Source organism: Corvus brachyrhynchos, unplaced genomic scaffold (genome assembly GCF_000691975.1).
Source record: "Corvus brachyrhynchos isolate BGI_N302 unplaced genomic scaffold, ASM69197v1 scaffold115, whole genome shotgun sequence".
NCBI classification, from domain to species: Eukaryota; Metazoa; Chordata; class Aves; order Passeriformes; family Corvidae; genus Corvus; species Corvus brachyrhynchos.
The window spans coordinates 11,481,597-11,503,525 of record NW_008239553.1 but is presented as its reverse complement, the minus strand read 5'-3'; the positions used below and the strand labels follow the sequence as shown (position 1 = coordinate 11,503,525).

The following is a 21,929-nucleotide window of genomic DNA, read 5'->3' as shown; positions in this document are numbered from 1 at the left end:
GGAAAAGCTCATGTGCCAGTTGCACGTGGGTGATGAGGCGCAGCCCAATTCTGCAAAGTGCTGAGGGCTCCTCACGGTGATGAGAACTTGTGGTGCCAAGCCTTTGGTTGCTAAAGCCAAAATGCTCCTATAATATAATGCTTTTAAAAAGGAATTGCCAGTGATTCCTCACAGAAAAAAAAAAAGAAAGAATACCACTATTCTCCCTACTACTGGGCCTCCTTACAGTTTTCAGCATATGCCCACTGGCTGATGCCCACTTAGCCTAGCTGAACTCACCATGCTGTTTATAGACAGTAGCAGATTCAGGATGTGGCCATGATTCCGGGGGGCAGGACAGAACAGGCCCTGGGCAGCAGCCTCTGTGTCACACAACCAGGACTGCATCACTGTGCAAATGCTGCTCCATAGAGGAGATCCCTGTCATTGCCTCTACTGATCCCCATGCAAATGGGCTTCCCACAAGGCTTTGATTCACAGGCTCTATGTGAGCAGCACTACTACACTTTCTACAGGAGTTTGTAAAGACTGTAACTCCTTTTCATCCCTGAAAAGCTGGGCACAGTGATAGCTTGCCCTGAACACTGCAGAAAATTAATTCAGTACTTTTTCACTGCCACCATCATGGTTCCAGACAGCCCAGGCCCTGCTTCCTCCACCCTTCCAACCCCAGAGCACTGTAATGGCTCCAATTCCTTCTTCTCTGCTTCTAGATGCCTGGGTACCAAGATCCAGGGACCCCAGGTGTCATCAGCATTGGAGGCCATTCCATCATATCGGAGGAATAAGAGATCCCAGGAGTAGAAGCTAGCAGGGGCCAGAGTAAGGCTTTTAGCATCTCAGTGCAAGAGGCAGCAGCTGCAGTATTCTGGGATGCCCCAGCACTAAAAATAGTGGTGACTGTAGAAGAGCTGTTCTATTGACACATACCACCATACAGCTTGATAATGCTGAGCTGGCCATACCCGCTGCTGCCTACAGCAGTTGTGTTTATAGCTGCAACCTGGAAGGTATTTCAGGATTAAATCCAAAGTCTGCTACCAAACACAGACCCAGACACACATTCTCATACCTTACATGTCTAAATGTTGACTTTTGAATAGTTCTCAAACAAATGGATTTTGTAGGTAGTTCATTTATAATACAAACATGCAGAAGTCCGCATATTGAAGATGTACCTTTGCAGGGCATGCTTATAAACATAAAGCTGAGGGCATGAAAATGGAGATGAAGTAGTTCTCAGCCAGAAGTGACAGCCTTCAAATACTATCACTCCTGGTTTAACTTCCATTAAAAATGACAGGTTAAAATGGCTCTCACAACTGTGCTGCTGTGAGAAGAAACCACTGCCAGTGCAGGTATCTCCGAATAGACAGCAGTAGTCTAAAGAGGAACTCAGATTATCAAATTTATGTAGCTCTACTCCACTTAATTAAAACACTTCTAGTAATTAGGGAACCCCACTGGCTTTCCTCCTACCTCCAGATCCTCCTCCTCCTTGAAATTCAAATTTGAACTGCCCTGAAGCATGGAGAGTATTTCAACTCTGGATTGATTTCAAATTAGTAAGCAGATGATGCCAAGCAATGGAGTTTGGATTGACACTTCAATCGAAGTTCAAGAGAGTAAGACTGAGACTGGAAATATGTATTCACCTTTATTCACAGATAACTACGGACATTCAGCCTTTCAATCACATCAAGAATGAATCTGTCACATTAGACCTGGTCAATCTGCATCATTTAAATGTGTGGCTAAATAAAGGTTAGTTACCAAACATTGTCACTTTACTGGCAAATCGATTGTAAAATAACCTTTTTTTGTCCTATAACTGGGAACAGTGTGAGCTAAGGAAACTCTCAGCAGACAAAAAGAAAATGGATTGAAACATAATAGAAATATGTCCAAAAAACAGAGTAAGGGTCCAACAAAAGACACTGACAGCAGAAGGGATTAGATACAAGTATATTGGAAATCAAACCCTGGAACCCAAGTATTTAATTCCATAGTTGTCAAACTGACTTCCCCACACACACACACTTCCTCTAATTTGTGGAAAACCTGTGAGGCTAAAAGAAGGGCATTGCATTAAAGCCAGATTAAGAGAGGGAACCACAATATCCCTCTTTTTTCCTTCTTGAAGTAGTCCAGAATCAACAAGTAAGCAACTAGGTCAGACCTAGTTTTGCAGCCCAAACCATATTTTACCATTTTGTTCTGAAAAACCAATAAATAGGGAAAGCCATTTTAAAACCATAAACTATGTTTTCTGCATTTGCATGCATCACATTGTTCAGCTTTGGTAGAAGGTTTAGCATGAGCAGTATCTCACCTCATTAAATCCAGCTACCCTGCGAGCTCAAAATGCACTCTGTGCCACTGTTAGCAATGCTACTGCAGTTCTACCACTGTGCTGTTGAATTCAGGAGAGATTCCAGCCTCTGTTTCTGCCCATTAGGAAGACTGCCAGCTGCTTATTTGCCTCCGACCTTCCTGTTGCCATAACAGTTGATGCTTGAAAGAGGGAAAGATAAAGCCAAGGAAAGGAAAGGGCAGTTTGTGGATAAAAGAACCTTATCTGCCAATATCCTTAAGTGATCTTCAATTCTGAACAAGATACAAGAGTGGAAGAAGCTGGGAATGGAAAGCAGCTGTTAGAACACCACTAATTACATGGTTCTTCACAGAAATAAGGTAACTACCTCTAAAGGGTGTATGTATTACTCCCTCAACACTACAGGGTCACTATAGCTTTATTAAATTGTCCCAGAAAACAATGCACTACCTGTTAGGAGATCTTCCACTTGCTTCACTGCAGTATTACTAGATCACTCCTTCCTGAATCTTTCTCAGCGCTATCATCTGTAAAGGACTGGCTCTGAACACTATACAGCTTCAGAGTTTGTGGGAGGCACAACCCAGTCCGTGACTCTTCACTGAGCTGAGCACTGACAGCTTCCCAGAAGAGTCCCTTAAAGAGAAACTCCTTCCAGAGGGAGTCATTTGGGTTGGCACTCTTCTGACCTGCAAAATACCAGCAAAAAGACTAGAGAGTTAGTACAGCTTTCCATTGGCATCTCAACCAAAAATCATACTATCTCTTAAGATCAGCTTCTGCTCTGGAGGACAGGAGCATAGAAAACACTGTATTGTTACAAAAAGGCACAGGAAGTGATCTGGAGAACTGCAAGCAGAAAGAATCTTACTTTCCTTTCTGGTAAATTTGAAAGGCAAAGGAATAGGAAAACCTGAAGTTCATGGAGAAGTGAACAAACAAGAATCTCTATCCACAGCTCACCTGCAGAAGAAGAGACTGCTGCTCTCTCTTTGGAATAATCTTTGCATTCAATGACACATCACCAGACACATCAGGACCCTGAAGCCTATCTCCATGTGTGGAAGTTTAGCTGACTTGCAGTTTGATAACAAAGGTAAGAATCTATCATAACCAACATCGTACATATTGAAACTAGCAGAAAACCTATGAATTATTTAGTATGTTCTCTGAAAGACTTTAGCAGTCTGCACTCCAAACATGAGCATACATCACTGTCCAAAACAAGGGCATTTCTGGGGTCACTCATGCACTCTAGAAAAGGGCCAAAGGCTTACATTGCTTTTGGTAGAGGGCTGCACATACAGAGCGGCAGGAGAGTGAGAGACGAGTCAGGAGAAACACCACAAGAACCAGAAGAGTAAGAGAAGAAAGCAAAAAACCTGACAGAACAAGCAGATATGGAGAATAATTCAGGGAGTTTTGGAGTGAGATCTGGGTAACTCCTTGAAAGAGACAAGGAAAAAGCACAAATGCTACCTGCTGTACTAGATGAGAAAAGGACCTTGAATAGTTTTTTGAAATTAGAAGGTAACATCAAAGATTCCTAATTATATAATCACTTTCTCTAGTATTAACAACCCAAAGGGATTTGGGCTGTGTGCAGCAAAGCATGAGGCCTAGATTTTGAACTTTTAAGTGACTAGATACACAGTAAAAACATGCAGCCTTATTAAGAGCGGCAACTCTTCCAGAGAACTGGAAAACAAGCTTGTTTTTTACCTAATTTCAAAAGGTTCAGATAATAATCTGGGCAAGTTAGACCTTGCTCACTTTCTTAATAAATCAGCTGAATGGCTCCTAGAAAGCAGAATCCTGAAGTCATCCTGAAGGATTATGGTACAAAGAAAAAGTATCCTCTACTGTACATCTTTGTAAATCTTTTCTCAATAGAACATTTAGCAGGAGAGAACTAGGGACCAACTCCTATTTTTGGGGGGCATCTAGTGAAGTTCCTCATGGTGGAGTAATGAATAATTTTTATTTGAGTTGCAAGAAGTAAAATTTGACCATTCTGAGCTATGATTGAGGACAGAAAAACAGGAATAAATGAAGAATTTTCCTCAGTGACAGAAGGTAAACAGCAGGATCCATCAACTTTTAACACTTGGAAGTATTTTGTTAAAATTTGAACTGGAGGAGACTAGCAATACAATAACAGTATTTTAAGTGATACCCTCATAGAGATTTTATACAGAGAAGTGATACCTTTTACTTGACTAGCTTAAAATACAAAAATGTCTTAGAAGGTTTTCTAGTTAGTGACTTAATTTTCCCTTCTGCTAAGCCTCTAGTCTAGTAAAGAGTATCACCAATCTAGTTCAACCACTAGCTCTCCCTACTGAAAAATTTTTCAAATATCCAAGAGGCTTGATAAGGCTTTCTCACTAATTTCCAGAAAATGCAAAGAAGTTTTATACTGTTAATAGCAAAGGTTGTAACCAAGAACCATTTGGGAAGCCAAATATACTTCTTCCCGCAGCATTTCCCTGGTAGAAAAGCTAGTAGCCAAATTTTGTTTTCATTTCAGACAAAAATTTTATCCTCCATGGTCAGAAAAACAGAGTTTCATGAAAGGGATACTATGATAGAGTTTGTCTTATGAAGCCACATTCTTGCCTAGAAGACATCAAAAGCTCTAGATCTTCATGGTGTGTTTTTATAGGTTGTGCTACTAATGGGCGAGAGAGAACCTATATATATTTCGTATCGATGACTCTTACATGACATCAGTATTCTAAGGCTGCTATTGTAGCAGGATTTGTGGCCAGACACAGATGCTATGGGACATAGTCAAATCTCTTTCCACTTGGGAGCAGATCTTCATTGTTACTGGGCAGTTGTTCCTTTCCCTGATCTCCCATAACTATCCAAGGCATCTTTTGCAATAGCTGACCAGAGGCAAAGTTATCTGTGTGAAGGTTCCTTCCATTCAGAGAGACGATAGGACTTGAACAGAAGCTCTGCAAACCAAAAACCAGCAGGGATTTGGATAAAGATCAGATTCTAGAAAATAGTTGGTGCCTGTGAACTACTGCTTAGAGAGCTATGGCATTGTCCACTTAGATCAGCTTTTCACAGCTTTTCTCCACTCTAAACAAACACTTGGTCCAGCAATTTGTATGACATTTGGACCCAGTTCCCTTGTTGGGAGTTATCCCTCCTGTGGAAATGTTCATTTCTATCATCCTGAAAGAAGCACAATCAATGCAGCCTCTTCTAAAAGCAGGGAACTGCAGTTTAGGCAGTGAAATAAGGGAAAGGCAAGAACATCCCCTCTCTTTAACCCAGGTAACTCCACTCATGGGCAGATTTTCCTCCTGGCATGTGTAACTAGATATTTCTAGTGTGCCACGTATTATGGGTTGTAAAGCTAAAGATGTGCTGGGTGAAATATTAAAGCTCTCTATTCTCTGCCCTCTTCCTGCTTTTTTAAGGTTATTTCAACAATTGACATGTATCCTCTTAGCCAAGGGATAACAGTACAGCCAGTTCCTGATTCTGGCATAGATCATCTTGCTGGAGAAGATCTCCATGCAGCCATGTGTGCAAGCAGCTGTGAACAAACGGCTACAAGCGCCAGCTCTTGAACAGTCTGTGTTGCTAAAGGCTGGGGATAAACACACAGGCCCCCAAATGATAAACTTAAACCATACTAACAACTGTTTCAGAAAGAGTTCTTTCATCAATAACAGCTATTAGCACATCCAAGTCTGACTCATCCCTTTCACCATCTGCACAATGTGTCATTTGCACTAATCTCACATTTTCTTTGCTCTACATTCTTCTTAGCATTCGTGCTTCCCAACTTGCAGGAACATTTTTCTGACCCTTCCCTATAAAACAAGAACCATCAATGTGTATTTAGATAACAAGAACATTGCACTAATTTGATCCTGCCACCTTGGAAACCAGTGGGTCAAGAATTGCTAATGAATCACTAATGCTCAGTGATTGTACCTTCAACAAGCACTGATTGTACAGATGGGTCACTTCTGTTAACACATTATTATTGCATTCTTTTCACCCATACCTTGCTACACACTTAACGCTCTGTTCAGATAGATCAAGTATATCAAGCACTCTCATGGAAAGTATGGGCGCTAAAGCAACTATGCACTGCAAAGCATTTACCAGGGCAGTTGTTAAATGACTGCCATTACTGCTGGTTTCACAAAGCAAGCACTCTACTTTCAGCACCTTAAGAGTTAATCCATATGGGAGATGTACAGAATACCTTTAAAAGGCATGTCAAGCAATTTGAATTTCTGAATCAAAATCTCAGGAGGACAACTTTGTGGCACACTTGGATTTCCCTCCCGCTAGTTCACCCCTGTCCCACGCCTTCCATTTTGGTGCTGTTAAAGTAGATCAGCATTTGACAAGTAACAGCCATTTGACAACTATCTGCCATCCTCCTTCCCCTCCCACCTCTCCCCACTGCCAGAGGAATCACAGCGGGAACACCAGCTTAACACTGGGGGTTTTTTCTCAACGGTAGATGTTGAACCTCTGCATCTTCTGTTGTTTAGCACCGCATCAGAAATGGTTGTCCCTGTTAAAGGGCAGCCTACAATCTCACCTCTAAAATGTTAAATATCATGACTGTCAGAATCTATTTCAGTCAGTTGAAGCCTTTGAGAACAAATCCCTTTACTTTTAACTGCTTCAAAATCAAGGCTTTATGCAAAAAAAAATGCCTGCATTTTGGGCAAGTAGGACCTGCTTTGCAAAGAATCAGCACAGATGCTTCCAAGACATTGACAGAAGCACAAACCTTGTCCTTTGGCAGCAACTGTTGAATCCTCAGGGTTATCCAAACCTTCCTCTCTCTCCAGTCCATCTTCTGTAATTCGGGCCTTTCCCACCAGCCCACATCTCCATACTGCACCATTCACCTTGAACAACAGCATACACGTTCTGACATCAGCATCTGAAACAGCATTTAGAGACAGCAGTAGCAAAGTGCTTTCTCTGAAGCAGCATTTTGACTAAGCTTTCTTGTTTTTTAACCACAGCCACGGAAGTCCACGTGCTGGATTGTGTTTATTTTCTAGCTTCATAGCACAGCTTCAGAGCACATATTCTCATTCAGCTGATCAGTGCTCTTACATTCCCTGTTTAGGATTTTTAGAAGTATTTATGCGCTACAAACAAATTCAGTAGTGAAATGGGACATACCAGCAGTTAAAGGAAAGATTAATTAAGCTTGACAAGCAAGGAGAACTTGAATACAGAATGAAGAAGGCTTTCTCCTCCTCATCCCAGCATGTCTAAATGTCGATGGAAGAACATCTAACATCCTTTTTCAACCTCTGAGCAAAATGCAGTGGAGCCCATAAAACACTGTGTTGTGTAATTTCACTACAGACTCAAACACTCTCCTCTAATTAATATTAGAAGGAAATTATCAGTTTGATCAGATTCCTTGACCATATGCTTGACCTACACAGTGCTCCCCCAGTGTTTTATAGCTAACTGGCAAAAATGGGACCACTGCTAGGAAAAAAAATCAAGCAATTTAAGAAAAAGGGACTCCAGACTGACATTTCTTTGAAGAACTGTGATCTCCAAGTGCTGGCCTGGCAGACAAACTGGCTTTTTGTGGCACTCCTGCCATAATTCAGCCATGTGGCATGTGACAGCTCAGCTGGAAATTGGAAGGCCCACACAGATGCAGGGATTGGGATGAAGGGGCCTAGGAGTTTGGTTTCTGCAGTGTGTCCCACTCCTTGCTTCTGTGCCTTTTCTGGCTTTACTCCATACCCGATTTCTGCTCCCTTCCCATGCAACCCCAACATGGCAAAGCCAAGGATACATGCATACTTCCCATGTCTAAGAGCACTTTGCAGGCAAAGGCATTATCTTTGCTGTCAGTGTGTGACCAGCACACCTTTTTGAGCATCAGCTGACAATAGTCTGTGAAGGAACATAAGCAGAACTGCATAAAGCCTTCTCGACATTCATTAGAGCCCCTTTTGAAAAGTATTATTTACGCAATGAAAGAAGAAAAACATTCATATAATCATGGATTACTACTCACCTTTAATAATTAAATTTCTGAACCATATTCCCAAGCTTTGTATTAACTTGCTATATTTAAAAAGAAGGAAGTGAAAGAAGCCCTAAATATTACAATTATTTTATCCCCTTTCTTATTCTTTTTTATTATTTCATTTATAAGTTTACCAAAACATGCTGAGGAGCAATGACTGAAAAAGACCATTTGGGATAACTGTGAACCCATTATTTCATGTACTGCATCTGGACTCCCATACAGGCTATGTATTTAAGTGGGACAGCAAATATCTCACTAATTAAGCAAGTAATTCTTTCATAGTCTCTAGTTCCCCTGGGAATCTCTATACTAACAACTTAACACCAGATTGCTAGTATCTCAAATATTCTAAATTTTAAAAACATCCTTAAGGATCCAGGCCTTTTTGCATGAATGAATGTTAATAACCACAGAATCATCTAACCTAGACTACTTCCCATTTAACAACTTGATGTCTTTCAATTAATATCAGCCATCTGCCTTGAAAACTGTGAACTATAAATTTCAAGTGATTCAGGGAAACAGAGGTTCTAGCCTATTTGTGTTATTAGCATCCAGAGTAGCTCTGTGGTTCATCAAGTACTTACTATTAGTTAGGTTAGCTGAAGTAGGCAGCTGTGTCAAAGGTGAAAAAACAGCAGCTTATGCCTTACACTGCTATTTCTCCATTCCCAGAAAACAGAGTTCAAATCAGCCAGCCCCAGCTGCATTCCCTGGCTTCCCCCTCCGTGCTCCCCAGCCCTAGCAGTCCTACTGAACCGGCTTCAGCTGTCATTTCTTTTAGATCTCATTTCATTTTCTTTAGGAGCACACTTTCCTCACACATTCACTATGAACAAGGACAAACAGATTTTCTTCAGCCCTTTTTTTTATCCACTTTACCTTTCCAAAAAAACCCCCTTTTCCCAGAGATGTTAGCCACAGATCAACAGACAACCCTGCTCTCAAGCACAAGAACAGCTTTCTTTCTGAAATCTGCATGCCTTTACTGAACTTTCTTTCTCCCTTCTTTCCCTGGAAATAGTCTGTCCCAGCAGAATGACATGCTTAGCATAAACTGCACTTCTGCTGCACTTCCCTAAGTGGTGGATACAGTCATCTGGCAGGTTAACTCTAAGAGCTGTCTATGCTGCATATCCAACCCATAGCAGGAAATGGGATACAGGTCTAATGTCAACTGCCAAGCCCTAACAAATACAAACATCATTTTCCCAGCAGCACCATGATCAGGAACTTGGAAAGGGAAGACAGACATGCGGTAAAGACAAAAAAGGGCAGGCCTGAAGCTGTGAGTTGTCACAACATCAACACAGGTCTTCAGAAGCATTCCCAAAGCTGGAATCCAGCTGTTACTGCTGTAGAATCCAAACAACCCTGCTTAAGATATTGATGCTTAGTAAGATACTTCATTATAGCATCCCTATCCATGGAGCAAACCTCTCAGGGCTTCTTTGGACTCAGTTCAGTGCTGACCAGAACCTCTTACTGCTCCAATTGTACAGCCTCCCCTCCCTCACACACATGCTCATGGCTCCTGTTCTGGTGATCTGTCCTCCTTGACAAACCAGACAGAACAAGGGCAGTCACAGAATTAAGTGCCAACATTCATGTTCCAAATGGAAGAGAAAATGAGTAAGTGATACCAAATCCAATAGCTAGCTCAAAGCAACTAAGGGAACCCAGTTGAATTAACAAGTATCAGTACTTGCTGACACAGAGCAAAAGCAGCAATTTTTCTGTAACAATTGCTTATGTGTCATGGCAAAAAAATGCAAGCCAGGCACAAATGCTAGGCTGCTGAGAGATGGTGAAAAGAGATGAGAACTTTACCAAATGGAAACATGGCTGGAAGACCTGAACACAAACACGAGCATACTGCTTGGTGAACACTCTCAAATCATTCACACGCTGCTTTGAGTAATTATCCTGCATAAACATCACACTTACAATTCCTTACAAAGAGTTTCAGCCTAGAAAAGTTGGTTTGGGCAGCCAGGTAAGAAATACAGTCACTCTACAGCAAAGTTTGCCCGCGATCAGTTACAGCTGCAGCAGCAAGGACAAAAGCTGTCAAATATGACAAGGAAAGCTGTTTTGAGTCTGCTCAACACTGCTCTTCATTAACACCTGTGTACGTTCTCATCGCATGTGGCCCTGTCTTGAAGGAAGCTTTGAAAGGCCTGGAGTGGAGGTGGAAAGAGAACAGAGCTCCAGAGATGACATGTACCACACATTGCAACATGGATGTAGCCTGAGTCTGCCTCAAGTGTCATTAGGAAAACCCTGAGAACAAGGGTATAGTTAAGGCCCTCCTTCAGAATTCTTTGTGTAAGCCTTCCTTTGGGCCCCCAGCCTGTGGAACACTGTCCCATTAGTAAGTTATCTGTTCTTTCCTTCAACGTGGGTAGAGAAAAATAAGTTCCATAAGTAAAGCCCACATCAATAAATTAGGAGAGAGGACAGGGAAAAAGACTGGCTCATAAAGCTCACCTGACCTAATCCTTACCCTTGTATCAGCTTCTGTCAGCAAGAGAACAAATGAAGTTTACTTACCACTCAAACATAATCTACTTAGTACTATGCAACATGCTGATACATGTATTTTAAAAAACTCAATGCCATACGCTATCAAAATGCATTCATTAAACAGACAAAGAATCCGATAATCAAGAGATGCCAACGGCTACTGAAAAATCGTAACCATGGGGGGAAGTTGCCTCTGTACCAAACTCCATTCACTATTTTTGTTGATGATCCAGCAGAAGGCAAAACCAGTACTGCCAATGATAGTGGACTGGTAAATAATACAGCAGACAAGGCAGAGAGACAGTAATCTTGGTTGGTCAGTGCACAGCCAATGCAAACAGGAGGTGCAGTCATTCAACAAAATGCAAAGTCAGACACCTTCCCCCACACCATGAAGGTCACATTGCATATGGACAAGGATTTAGAAGCTGGAATATACAGGCACTTAACACTTGCTTCTGGTGTCACACTAGGACCAAATGGAATCACTCTTTTGACCTACAAACTGAGAGAAGTTACCCCTCATGGGGCAATGGTGTTTTTTTACAGATTCCTTAGGGCAAGAAGGGCAAAGCTGTATGCCACTCCTAACAGACTTGTAGAAGTTAGTTAAGAAAAGCAAGCTCTTGGGAGCTGGCTTAAATGTGCTTTGTACTTATCTGTATCTTAACAAAAAAAAAAAAAAAATCAAAGTTTGCAGATAAAGATGGTATTAAGAACTCCAAGCATGGGGCGCTGGCACTGTCAATAGTGGGACTCCCGTGTGGTTGGAGTGTCTGGATTTTACAAAGCAATACAGAAACTGGAAAGGTACACAGAGCCAGAGAAACTACTAAAAGAGAGAAAGTACCCTACACAGAGAATCTGAAAGGGCTCAGTTGGCCTCATTTCCTAAAAATAATGTGAGAGGTAAGGCAATTACAACACATAAATCCCCTCAAAGGGAGGGACCATCAGTTATTAGAGGCCTCTTTAATCTGGCACTGAATAAGCTAACAAACCAGTTGTTGGAACCTAAAGGCAAATTGAAAGCAAGACACCTCTCCCTCCCACACACTCCTTTCTAGTTTGTGTTAATTAAAAAGCACCAGAAGTAGTGCATCTACCAATCTTCAGATCAAGTTTGGCTGCTTTCTCACTGTTATGCCCTAGCAAAATATGTATTATTAGCACATACAATTCTGAAGACTCTGAAACACGAATGCCTAGAATATACAGAAAGTCAAACTAGACAGATTTGTCTTTCAATTATGGACCTGAAAATCCATTCTTCAGCAGATAAGCAAGTTGACAATACATTTGAGGGAATAGATGAGAATCGGAGAGAAACATGGCTATTTAAGAGTTTCAGCTGCCCTCAGTATTAATGGCAAATGACTTCTTAAACAAAACAAACATAAATTACAGATAGGATGCTTTTTGTCTTCAGGATTTCAACTTACCTTTTTTTAAAAAAAACAGAGATTTAAGTTGTAACAAAAGGTAAAACTCTCTCTGATCACTTGTATTTGCAAGCTGTCCTCACTAGATTTTTTTTTTAATTTGCTTCTTCTGCAGTGATAGAAAATGTATATACAGCATTTAGTGCGAAGATGAAACTCAAGGCTTCAGAAACCACATGGTGGAAAATACTTTGAAAAACATGGAAAGGTTAAGTGAGACAGTCCGGCTTCTGAGACAAAGTAGTATGAGCGACAGTTCACAGGAGAGCTTGGGGCTGAGGTATTTTCCACTTGGGTTGTGTCAATAAATGGGACAAGAGGTAGCTGGGGATTAGAAAAGGGATTGTTTGGTATCAGGCAGATACACAATGGTGTTCCTCACTTATAGACTGGATGGTTTAAATCCTGAGTAAAAACCACTACCCAGACTTCTGAAAAAGCTACTGAGTGGCAGTTCAATAATTGTGAACACTATGCACCAGAAGGGCCTTTTCTTTTTTAATAAGCCATGTCAATTATCTGGGCATTGGATATAAACCTCCCCCTCCTTAATAAACTGCTTGCAATATAAATGGCAATCATGTCTGAACAGTATCAAAGTCCCAAAGCTGAAAGGTTAAACAAACAAACAAACAAACAAATCCCAGAGGTTTTGCTTTCTCTTACTTCAGTGGGAAATGACTAAAACTAACCACTACCTTCCACAAATCCTCATTCTCCTAGCCTGTTCCACATACTCCTTCTCATCACAGAAACTCAACTCAGGCAAAGGCTAACAAGACAGGCCATTTTCTCACTGTCTGCATCTTTATTCTGAAGGCTGTGATACAACAGCATCAATTTCTAACCATCTATCTTAATAAACACATGTGCTCCACATGGACACCACAGCCAAATACTCAGAGCAGGTCACAAACAAGCTGGTTCACGCTGTATCTGCAAAGATCTATCTACACAGCAGCCCTTCTGCTATCAAGCACAACTGGTTTGCAGGCCAAGGCAAGTCACTGCACACATTAGCCCAGGCCAGTCAACATCAATATTGTTCCCAAAGTCCCCTAAGAACATGGAGCAAAATTCCTTCTTACTTCTTCCCCTTACACTAGAGAAGTCTATATAGGCCAAAGCAAGATTTCATGTGGTCTAAGTGCTCTGAAACTCTGTGGTGATTTAGGAGTGCCATGTTCAACAGCATACCACTTCTATCTCCAGCAGACAGCGCTGAGCAAACACAACTATTTCAAATACATCAGCAGTGTCCTACAGAACAATAGAGAATAAAGATAAGTAAAGCACCAAGACACCAGTTTTTTGAAAACATATATTGCATATGTGATCTCTTTTTTGGCATCATACAGACCAGACCATGCATTTTGCTTTTCTTTTACAAAAACAACAAAACACATTGATTTCTTGGAGACAAGAGAAACAGGTCTTACCCCACAGAGCCTCCTATAAGCTGGGGCATTTAAAACTATTCAAATCACAGTGAGGAGATGAGACCCTGCAGGTAAATTCAGTCACATGCTTTCCAGAGGAGGGTCTTTTCCCTCTGGTTTTACTTGCTAAGCTTTACCCCGGCTTAAAGCTGACAGCCTATCTCCTGAACATCACATAACTCTTCAAAAGCAACAGCCAGGACAATCCCAGCCTGCTCTCAGCTTCTCCCTTTCAATCATTGTTAGATTCTCCTGACTGCAGAGAGTAAGTGCAAAAAGTAACCCCCCAAAACAGACCTCTAACCTGAGAGATGCAGACTTCAACCCACTTAATGAATGGAGGAACTATTGCTTCACTACTAATTTAAAGACTCTTCTACAGCTTCAGCAAATGCCCAAATCTCTTGCCACCACTTATCCTTGTGATTCAGTTGTCTGCTTGTCTCTCTCCAGTATGCTAGCATTTTGCGGAAAGCTTTCTCTTACAACCCTGACCCAAAAATGAGCAATTATTTTGACAATCAAAATCTTCTTCTAGCAGCAGGCTATCTTCTATCTTTCCACAACTGGCAAAATACCTCACCAATACTGCATATTACTGTTAAATCAGCAGCTACACTGATGATTTTACCTGTGAAACCACAGATCAGATTTTACACACTTAAGGCATTTATTTAGCAACGACCAACAAAACTTCAATAGGAAAAGTAATATACCCTTTGCATTGTTTCTCTTTATTCATGGTTCAGACAGAATTCATTAGATTCAAAAAAAAATTCTGTGGAAACAAGGCAAAGCCTCTAGTAAATGTTTTTGATTTAAAACCACCCAAACTCCCACTCCCTTTAACCAAAAGTTACATCTTAAAATGTGGAATAGATGAGTGTGTTTGAAAGTTCATGGTGCAAAATAGAGGAGGATGGCAAAACCTCCTCAGATTTGTCAAAAAATACAGCTATCCCACTCTTTACATAAACACAGTCTTCTCCCTTCCCTTTTTTCTCTCTGCTTCTATCCACCCTGCAACAAACTCAATATATAAGAACATCATCAGCAGCTTTGGTGATAGGCAATGATCCTTTCTGGCATCAGTCTGTGACAAGATCGTTGATTCTCTTATCTTTAAATCACATCATAGCTGTGTAAAACACGCAGTGATATCCCAGACGTGACCTCTTCACATCCGCTGTCGATACCTCAGCAAGATCCAGACTGCTGTCACAGCAAGCGCCAGGCCTGGCACAAGAATGGCTGCTAGAGGAAGCCCACCTGATTCTCCATCTCCTCGATGACCCACAGGGCCATTCTGTGGCTGCAACTACAAGGAAAAAAAAATTATTTATGTCAGAGCCCATAACAAAAGAGCCCCCAGTTCTGTGCCTGGACCAGGTGGTTCTGTAAGAACGTTCAAAATTGTTTCCCCAGGTACCTGCAGACTTCACACATGGGAGGGTGAAAACAGCTTTGGATGGACTGAACTTCACTGCAGGGTGCCCAGTCATTACCACGCACCCTCATGTTTCTCTGCCACTTTCTAAACTAGGACTCAAGTGGAGCAGGACACACCTCATACAGCAGAAGCAGTGACACACACATACTATTTCCTGCTCTCTTTACCAGAAAAACGGCATCAGTAATTCTCTCTGTTTTTCTTGCCTGCTTTATACACTGGGTCCAGAAGACTTACTCCTTTGCTAAGGGAGTAGAAAAGGGATCTCAACCCATCTCTCCCCACCAACATGCTTCGGGTAGATCAGTATTTCTTTTGTCCACTTCCATGCTAGGTGGGGATTAAGGATTCATCTCTTTTTTATATCTAAGATGGTGCCAGTATATTTAAACTATAGCAATCCATATTTCCTATTATTGTAAAATCATTTATGTTGGAAAAGACCTCTAAGGTAACCAAGTCCAACCATTAACCCAGTACTGCCAAGTTTACCATTAAACTAAGCACAACATCTGCACCATTTTTAAATGCCTTCAAGGATGGTGACTCAACCACTTCCCTCAGCAGCCTGTTACAGTGCTTGACCACCTTTTCAGTGAAGAAATTCCTAATACCCAATCTAAACTTCCCCCGGTGCAACTTGGGGATGTCTCCACTTGTCCTGCCACTTGTTGCATGGGAGAAGAGGCCAACCTCCACCTGGCTAAGCCTCCTTTCAGGCAGTTGAGAAGAGTAATAAGGTCTTCCCTGAGTCTCCTTTTCTCCAGGCTAAACAGCCCCAACTCCCTCAGCTGATCCTCATCAGACTTGAGCTCCAGATCCTTCACCTGCTTCATTACCCTTCTCTGGACACGTTCCAGCACCTCAGTGTCCGTCTGGTAGCATTGGGCTGCACACACATTTCAGCACTAACATGAGTGATGGCCTCTAAAACAAAAGGACATCTCTCTCCAGTAAGATTTTGGCCACTGAAATAAAACTGGACAACTTGAGATTCTGTCTTCACACACAAACCTTTACCCCAGAGAAATGAGATCAGTGAGCAAACACAACATACTCCAGCAAAACAAAGACCTGGGGACTTCTCCAAACTCACCTCTTCACTGATATGGTTGCAGCCGAGGCAACGAGAGAAGGTCATAGGTCAAAGCAAATTTTTATATGCACATATCACACTGAGCACCTGGACACAATACTCTTCTTCCTCATGAAATAGCCACCAAGCATAGAAACCAGTCTAAACTGGGCCAGAAATAACCCTAAGAAACAGGTAAAACATACCCTGCGCTGAATTTTCAGAGACACGTAATAGCCTGCATTCCTGAACAGTTCCACAGCATCCTTGTGCCGCAGATCCTTCAAGTCTTTGCCATTGATCTAGCAAAAAAGGAAAAGGAAAACCAGATGCTGAAGGTAAAAACAAGCAAATTTTTAACAATGCAGACTAACATAGGAAGGATAAGACATAAAAATCTTCATCTTTCACATAATTCTTCATTTGGGACATGGTACCATAATCAGAAAGATCCAAATTAATTAAATAAATCATTCACTCATCTTATAGATGTATTTTTATATGTTGAGATAGAACATGAGAAACTCCAAGCAAAAACACAGAGGTACTGAAAAAAAACTACCTAGAAGCAAAATAAGAATATAAGACCACAGTTGTGTCAATAGCAGCTTCTGATGTTGTTGCTTTACTGGAAACAAATCAAAGGTGTGATTCTGACAGCTAATGAAAAAAAAAGAGCAGCTACAGCAAAATTATTATTTTAAGTCTCTTCCCTTGTTTCCTCTACTGGTGTACCTTTGAAACCTCTCTGAGAGAGTATTGTAAACACACATTCATAAACATACTGATGTAACAAAACCAACCAAAAAAAAAATTACTTACATACTTATGGGCATCCACTTGCAAGTGTTAGGATTTTTCTTAATTTAAAATAATATATGATGGCACAGGGTTTTATAACCTACTTGATTTCACTCACTACGTGATTGTATTCATCCTAATTTTTTCTTTTCATCCCCATTACCCCTAATTGTATCCCCTAAGATCACATCCAGTGCCTCCTTTCTCTTCATATTTAGACACCCCAAACACAAGTACATAAATATTAAACTGTCAAGGAAAAAGAGAATAATATTCTCTGTTTAACTTAATATCACTTTCTGGATCAATAATAGGCTCCAACTAGTGCAAGGCAGTCTACAGAGGCTAAAAAGATTACATGTGGAACATATTAAGCAAGTGTAAAATAAAATTAGGGAGTATAAAAAGGTTGTGCATCATACAAGGACAGGCTACTTCTTCACCCATCACTTTGTGAAGCTTATTTCTTACATGATTGCCAGCTATCTGAAGAACCAGTGGGTGTGAACATCAGCCACCTGAAAACATTTTTCTAAAAGGAGAAGCAGTCTATGTTATTCTTGAGGAGCTGAAATGAAGAGAATTTTACGGCCTAAAGGTTTTATAGTCTAAAAATCCCCCTGTGCAAAAAGATCAGAAATCGTGGATTGCCAATCAAAAAATGTAAACTGAAGAGGTGGAAAACCTTTAATTACATGTGTGTAAATGATAATCCACTGTGAGCAAGAGAAGGTCTGATGGATTCTAAAACCTTAGGGAGGCAAGTCACAGAGGAAACACAAACACAGCACTACGAAGCACTTCTGTGGCAAATCAAGAAGGCAGAAGAGATAAGCCCATGTGTAGAGGCACTCAGCTCCCTAGTGCTCAAAGCTCTCCCCAGATCCCCAAGACAGCTCCTCCATGGAGTTTGCTTGGCATCACCTAACTCATTCACCACATCCTTCCTCTCTCCGTGCACTGTGATGGAAAACCTGCCTCTCATATCACATCACTGACCAAGAACACGGGGCAACAGAAGAAAGGGCTTACCGCTAAAATTTTATCTCCTTCTTGTAATCGGCCATCAAGGTAAGCTGCCCCATCCTTTTTGATCCGGCTGACATAGATGCTGCTGTCATTGGCAATATACTGCTGATCTGTCCCACCAACAATGTTGAAGCCCAACCCTAAGGTAAGCCAAAGAGAAAGCCAATGAGAAAAAGCTCAAAGCTTCAAACATTCTTGCTGTCTTGCTTGTTGGGGACTGCACCCTCCCACATTGTCTTGCTTTCTCCACCATACAAAAACTCACAGCACACAAATCTGCATCATCCTTGCCAAGCACCTTCGCACTGTCTAGGAAAGTCATTCTCATGAAACTGGTCTTGAAACACTAAATGAGAGACACTAAATGCCTGAGAATCCCAGATGCTTCATTACACAGAACACCTGTGAGCTGTTTTCAGGTGGGTGTTGGGAAGTACTGAGGGGCATGCCATCATTTAATACACTTTTTCAGCAAAGGATGAAAGAAAACAAAAGTATTCTGCATTTCACATGAGGTTATGGTAAATTACTACCTTTGAGCTACAAGAAATCACCTCTGACAAGCATTTTGAGAGATGGGAAACAGGATAAGGAAAGGCAAGGAGGATTAGACCCCATCTAATGAGGAAACAGGCAAGCAGAACTGTGCTACCAGCTTGAGGGCACCTAGAGCTCAGAAGGCTCCCCTTCCACATCTCAGGAGCTAGAACTGGTGTGCTTTGCCTCCAAGAATAAGATTAGGTTACATGAAGCTACTTCAAATCGTATACAATCACTTTGTTCTGTTCCAGGAATTCAAACATGACAGGAAATAAAAACAAAGTTCACAGATTTAAACCAAAACAAAAAGGAATACACATACATTTAATAGAACTGATGTCCACATTTTTGCATTTTATATTATTCTTTAAAGGAAGCCTCAGTTACAGATATCAAGCTGGATCCAGCTTCTGGATTAAAGTTAAGCCTTCTTGTTTCATCAAAACCCAGAAGAACAAATTGAATTTGAAGTCTGGAAACCCAAAGATTACGAGAGCACATTCCCCATTGCACATGCAGCTAAGTTTCTCTCTAAATGAAAATGCATGACAAGGGACAGGAAAGATTCCCTAAGAGACTTGCAATGAAAAAAGAAAGAAAAGCCAAGGAAAAAGAAAAAAAAAAATCAAATACACAATCAAAGTAAATGGAAAAAAAACAACTTTTTTTTTTTTTTTTCTGACATAAACCAGTCATCCAAAAGCTATTGTCAAGAACAGCTAAGGGCAAGTTCTGCCCACGTTCAGCCAGGCTGATTTATTTGTTTTCGCTTTCTTTCTTTCTTATCTTCTCTCAAAATTGGGACTGGAAACCTTGGAAAGGAGAGTTTCAAATGAAAGTAAAACCACCTTGTGCCTGCTGGGAAGCAGCATTTTAAATTAGTCACAGGAGATCAAAGCATTTACAAAATGAGTCATGCTATTTTAAGTGTGCATCTACAGCTGGGAAGTAAAGAAATATTAGCAGCAATTTTGCCACACCTCTTTTTTCCTTCCCTTCCTGGCAGCTTCAGACAAGTGAGGGAAAAAATGAAAGCAAGAGAAAATTGAAGAAATACTGACATTTCAACTAGAATAATATCTGTTCCAAGAAGGGCCAGTTGTGCACAGTAATACACCTTTCAACAGCATTATGAAAAGAAAAATAAATTAAAAATCCACGCTCCTAAAAATTATTTGCCATAAAGCCAATAACCTAGGAAAAGGGGAAATCAATACTAGAGAAAGTATAAGGTTTAATCAACACTTATTAAAAAGCCAGAAAGAAGGAATCATGGTCTCAGTACACTTTGATTCTCTCTCTCATATATAAAACCCCTCAAATAGGTGTATATATATATGAAAAAAAGTTTACACTTTGCAACTTTTTACCCACAACTGGAAAAATAATCAAGAGTCACAGCTTTCATCAGCAGAGGCAGATCTTCGTGACAAAGAGGCAGCAGTTCATGCTAGACCAAGTTAAGTATTCACAGGGCTTTGTCCTTCTGTCTTTCCTTGCCAGCACTCAGACTTCCACTCTGCCTAAAAATATCTTCCCTATCAATCCTTGAGCTCTTTGCTATTCTCTCCCTTCCAGTTCATGCAGCCACAGAGAGAGATGCAGCACAGCTGGAAGAAAAGGAGTAAGGGGAGGAAGAAAGCACACAGCACTAAATCTCTTGTCTACAAGAGACCAGAAGCAGAATGGCAGAGCTTTAAAAGCAGGCTCTGGGCTAAACTTCTGACCCTCCCTAAGGCTGCAGACCTCCCTATCCCTCACTTACCCTCCCTGGAACTAAAAAAGTCCCTCAAACAGGCCTTTAAAAAAAAAATCATGACTGGCAGGATTAGGAAAGGGAGATTGAATACAAGAAAATTTGAAAAAGAGACATACATACACTGTCCTGCCACTGGAAATACATTCACAACCTATGCAAACTTTTGCCAGAAATGTTTAGCATCAGACCTATTTTAAAAGTTGCAGTCGAAACTGCAATTCAAGAGATTACAGTATCCAATTGTACTTCACAGATAACAGTGTTTTGTTCCTACCACAGAAACGAATAATCGTTCACATGGCAAGTGCATCAAGGCCATAAGGAGCTGTAGGACCTTCAACTCAATTAACACAGTTAGAAACCTAACTCTAAAGATGCACAGCCCATCTCAGTGACTACACAAATGCTGCTCATGGTAATCGAGACTGAAATCACAGTGGCCACATTCAAGACCATTTTTAACTCTGCCCTTTAACATTCCCTTACATCTTCCTTAAAGTTTTAGGTCCCCAGATGTACAGAAACAGCCTTCCCACCAGAACCGGCTCCATCTGGCACAGTTTTCACTGACAAGCACAGCTTCATTAGCTTAAGCTCATGGCTATGCTGGTAGGGCTACACAGCTTTCACATCAGAAGCCCAATCTGGGGAGCAGGGGGAGGCAAAGGACTGCTCCCTGGGCTCACATCCTCTGGTTTCTGATCATCAGCATGAGGGCCAGGACCAACTCCAGCCCTGCGGAGGACTTACCTCCACCCCAGAGAAAGGAAACACGCACACCAACAACGTGGGAGCTGGGGGTCTCTGGGGAGCCCACGGAGCCAAGGCGGCCCCCCAGCCGCACCCAGCAGTTGTGCAAAACAGAAGGGCTGCCACGTTTTCGTTCATGCTCATTTTAATTACAGAGAAAGCCTCACACACCAAAGTACAAGTCTAGCTCCAAAAGCCCCCTGGAGCCTGCCATTCTCTATAGCCAGGATTTTGCTCCAGAGCTGTGCCAACTTCCCTCACTTCTGAAAGTGTGATCTGAATAGCACCGTAAATCCTGTAAAAATACAAGGTTTCCATGAGCGCACCTGCTGTTGTGACATGAAAATCAAAGCCCAAAAAATGCCCCACGAACTGCCCCATTCTCTCTTTCTTCCAGCGTATGCTACTTTTTCTCACCATCCCAAAGCCTCTCAAGGGACGCTGCACGATGAACGCCAAGCTGACAGTACAGGGCATGGCCACTTGGGCATACTATTTTCTAATGGCCCCTGACTCAGGGTATCCAGCGCGGCTGAGGGCTCAGCGGCTGCCGTCTCACTTGGAAGCAACAGGAGCTCCACCGGAGATGGCAACTTCCCGGAAAAACCAGAGGCGAAACCAGAGGGGAGTTGTCCGCAGGGACACCAGCCTCTACCGGAGCTCCCGCAGAGGACCGACCCTGACCCAGCCACCGCTCTCTCACGCAGGGCACGAGCTTTTCCCCG

At 41.6% G+C, this 21,929-nt stretch overlaps 2 protein-coding genes across 2 annotated transcripts in view; both read right to left on the bottom strand.

Moving 5' to 3' along the window:
• LOC103620794 (desumoylating isopeptidase 2) overlaps nt 1-13,577 on the bottom strand; it is an 86,623-nt gene extending 73,046 nt beyond the window's left edge. Inside the window, exon 1 of the mRNA XM_017741691.1 lies at nt 7,113-13,577. Coding sequence (XP_017597180.1) covers nt 7,113-7,229 — 117 coding nt within the window. The 5' untranslated portion in view covers nt 7,230-13,577. The remainder of the gene's footprint in view (nt 1-7,112) is intronic.
• A 936-nt stretch (nt 13,578-14,513) lies between these two features.
• Nucleotides 14,514-21,929, bottom strand: part of LOC103620971 (disintegrin and metalloproteinase domain-containing protein 20-like) — a gene marked incomplete at its 5' end in the record, with an annotated part of 14,667 nt that continues 7,251 nt past the window's right edge. Inside the window, 3 exons of the mRNA XM_017741624.1 lie at nt 14,514-15,118; nt 16,532-16,627; nt 18,159-18,295. Coding sequence (XP_017597113.1) covers nt 18,161-18,295 — 135 coding nt within the window. The remainder of the gene's footprint in view (nt 15,119-16,531; nt 16,628-18,158; nt 18,296-21,929) is intronic.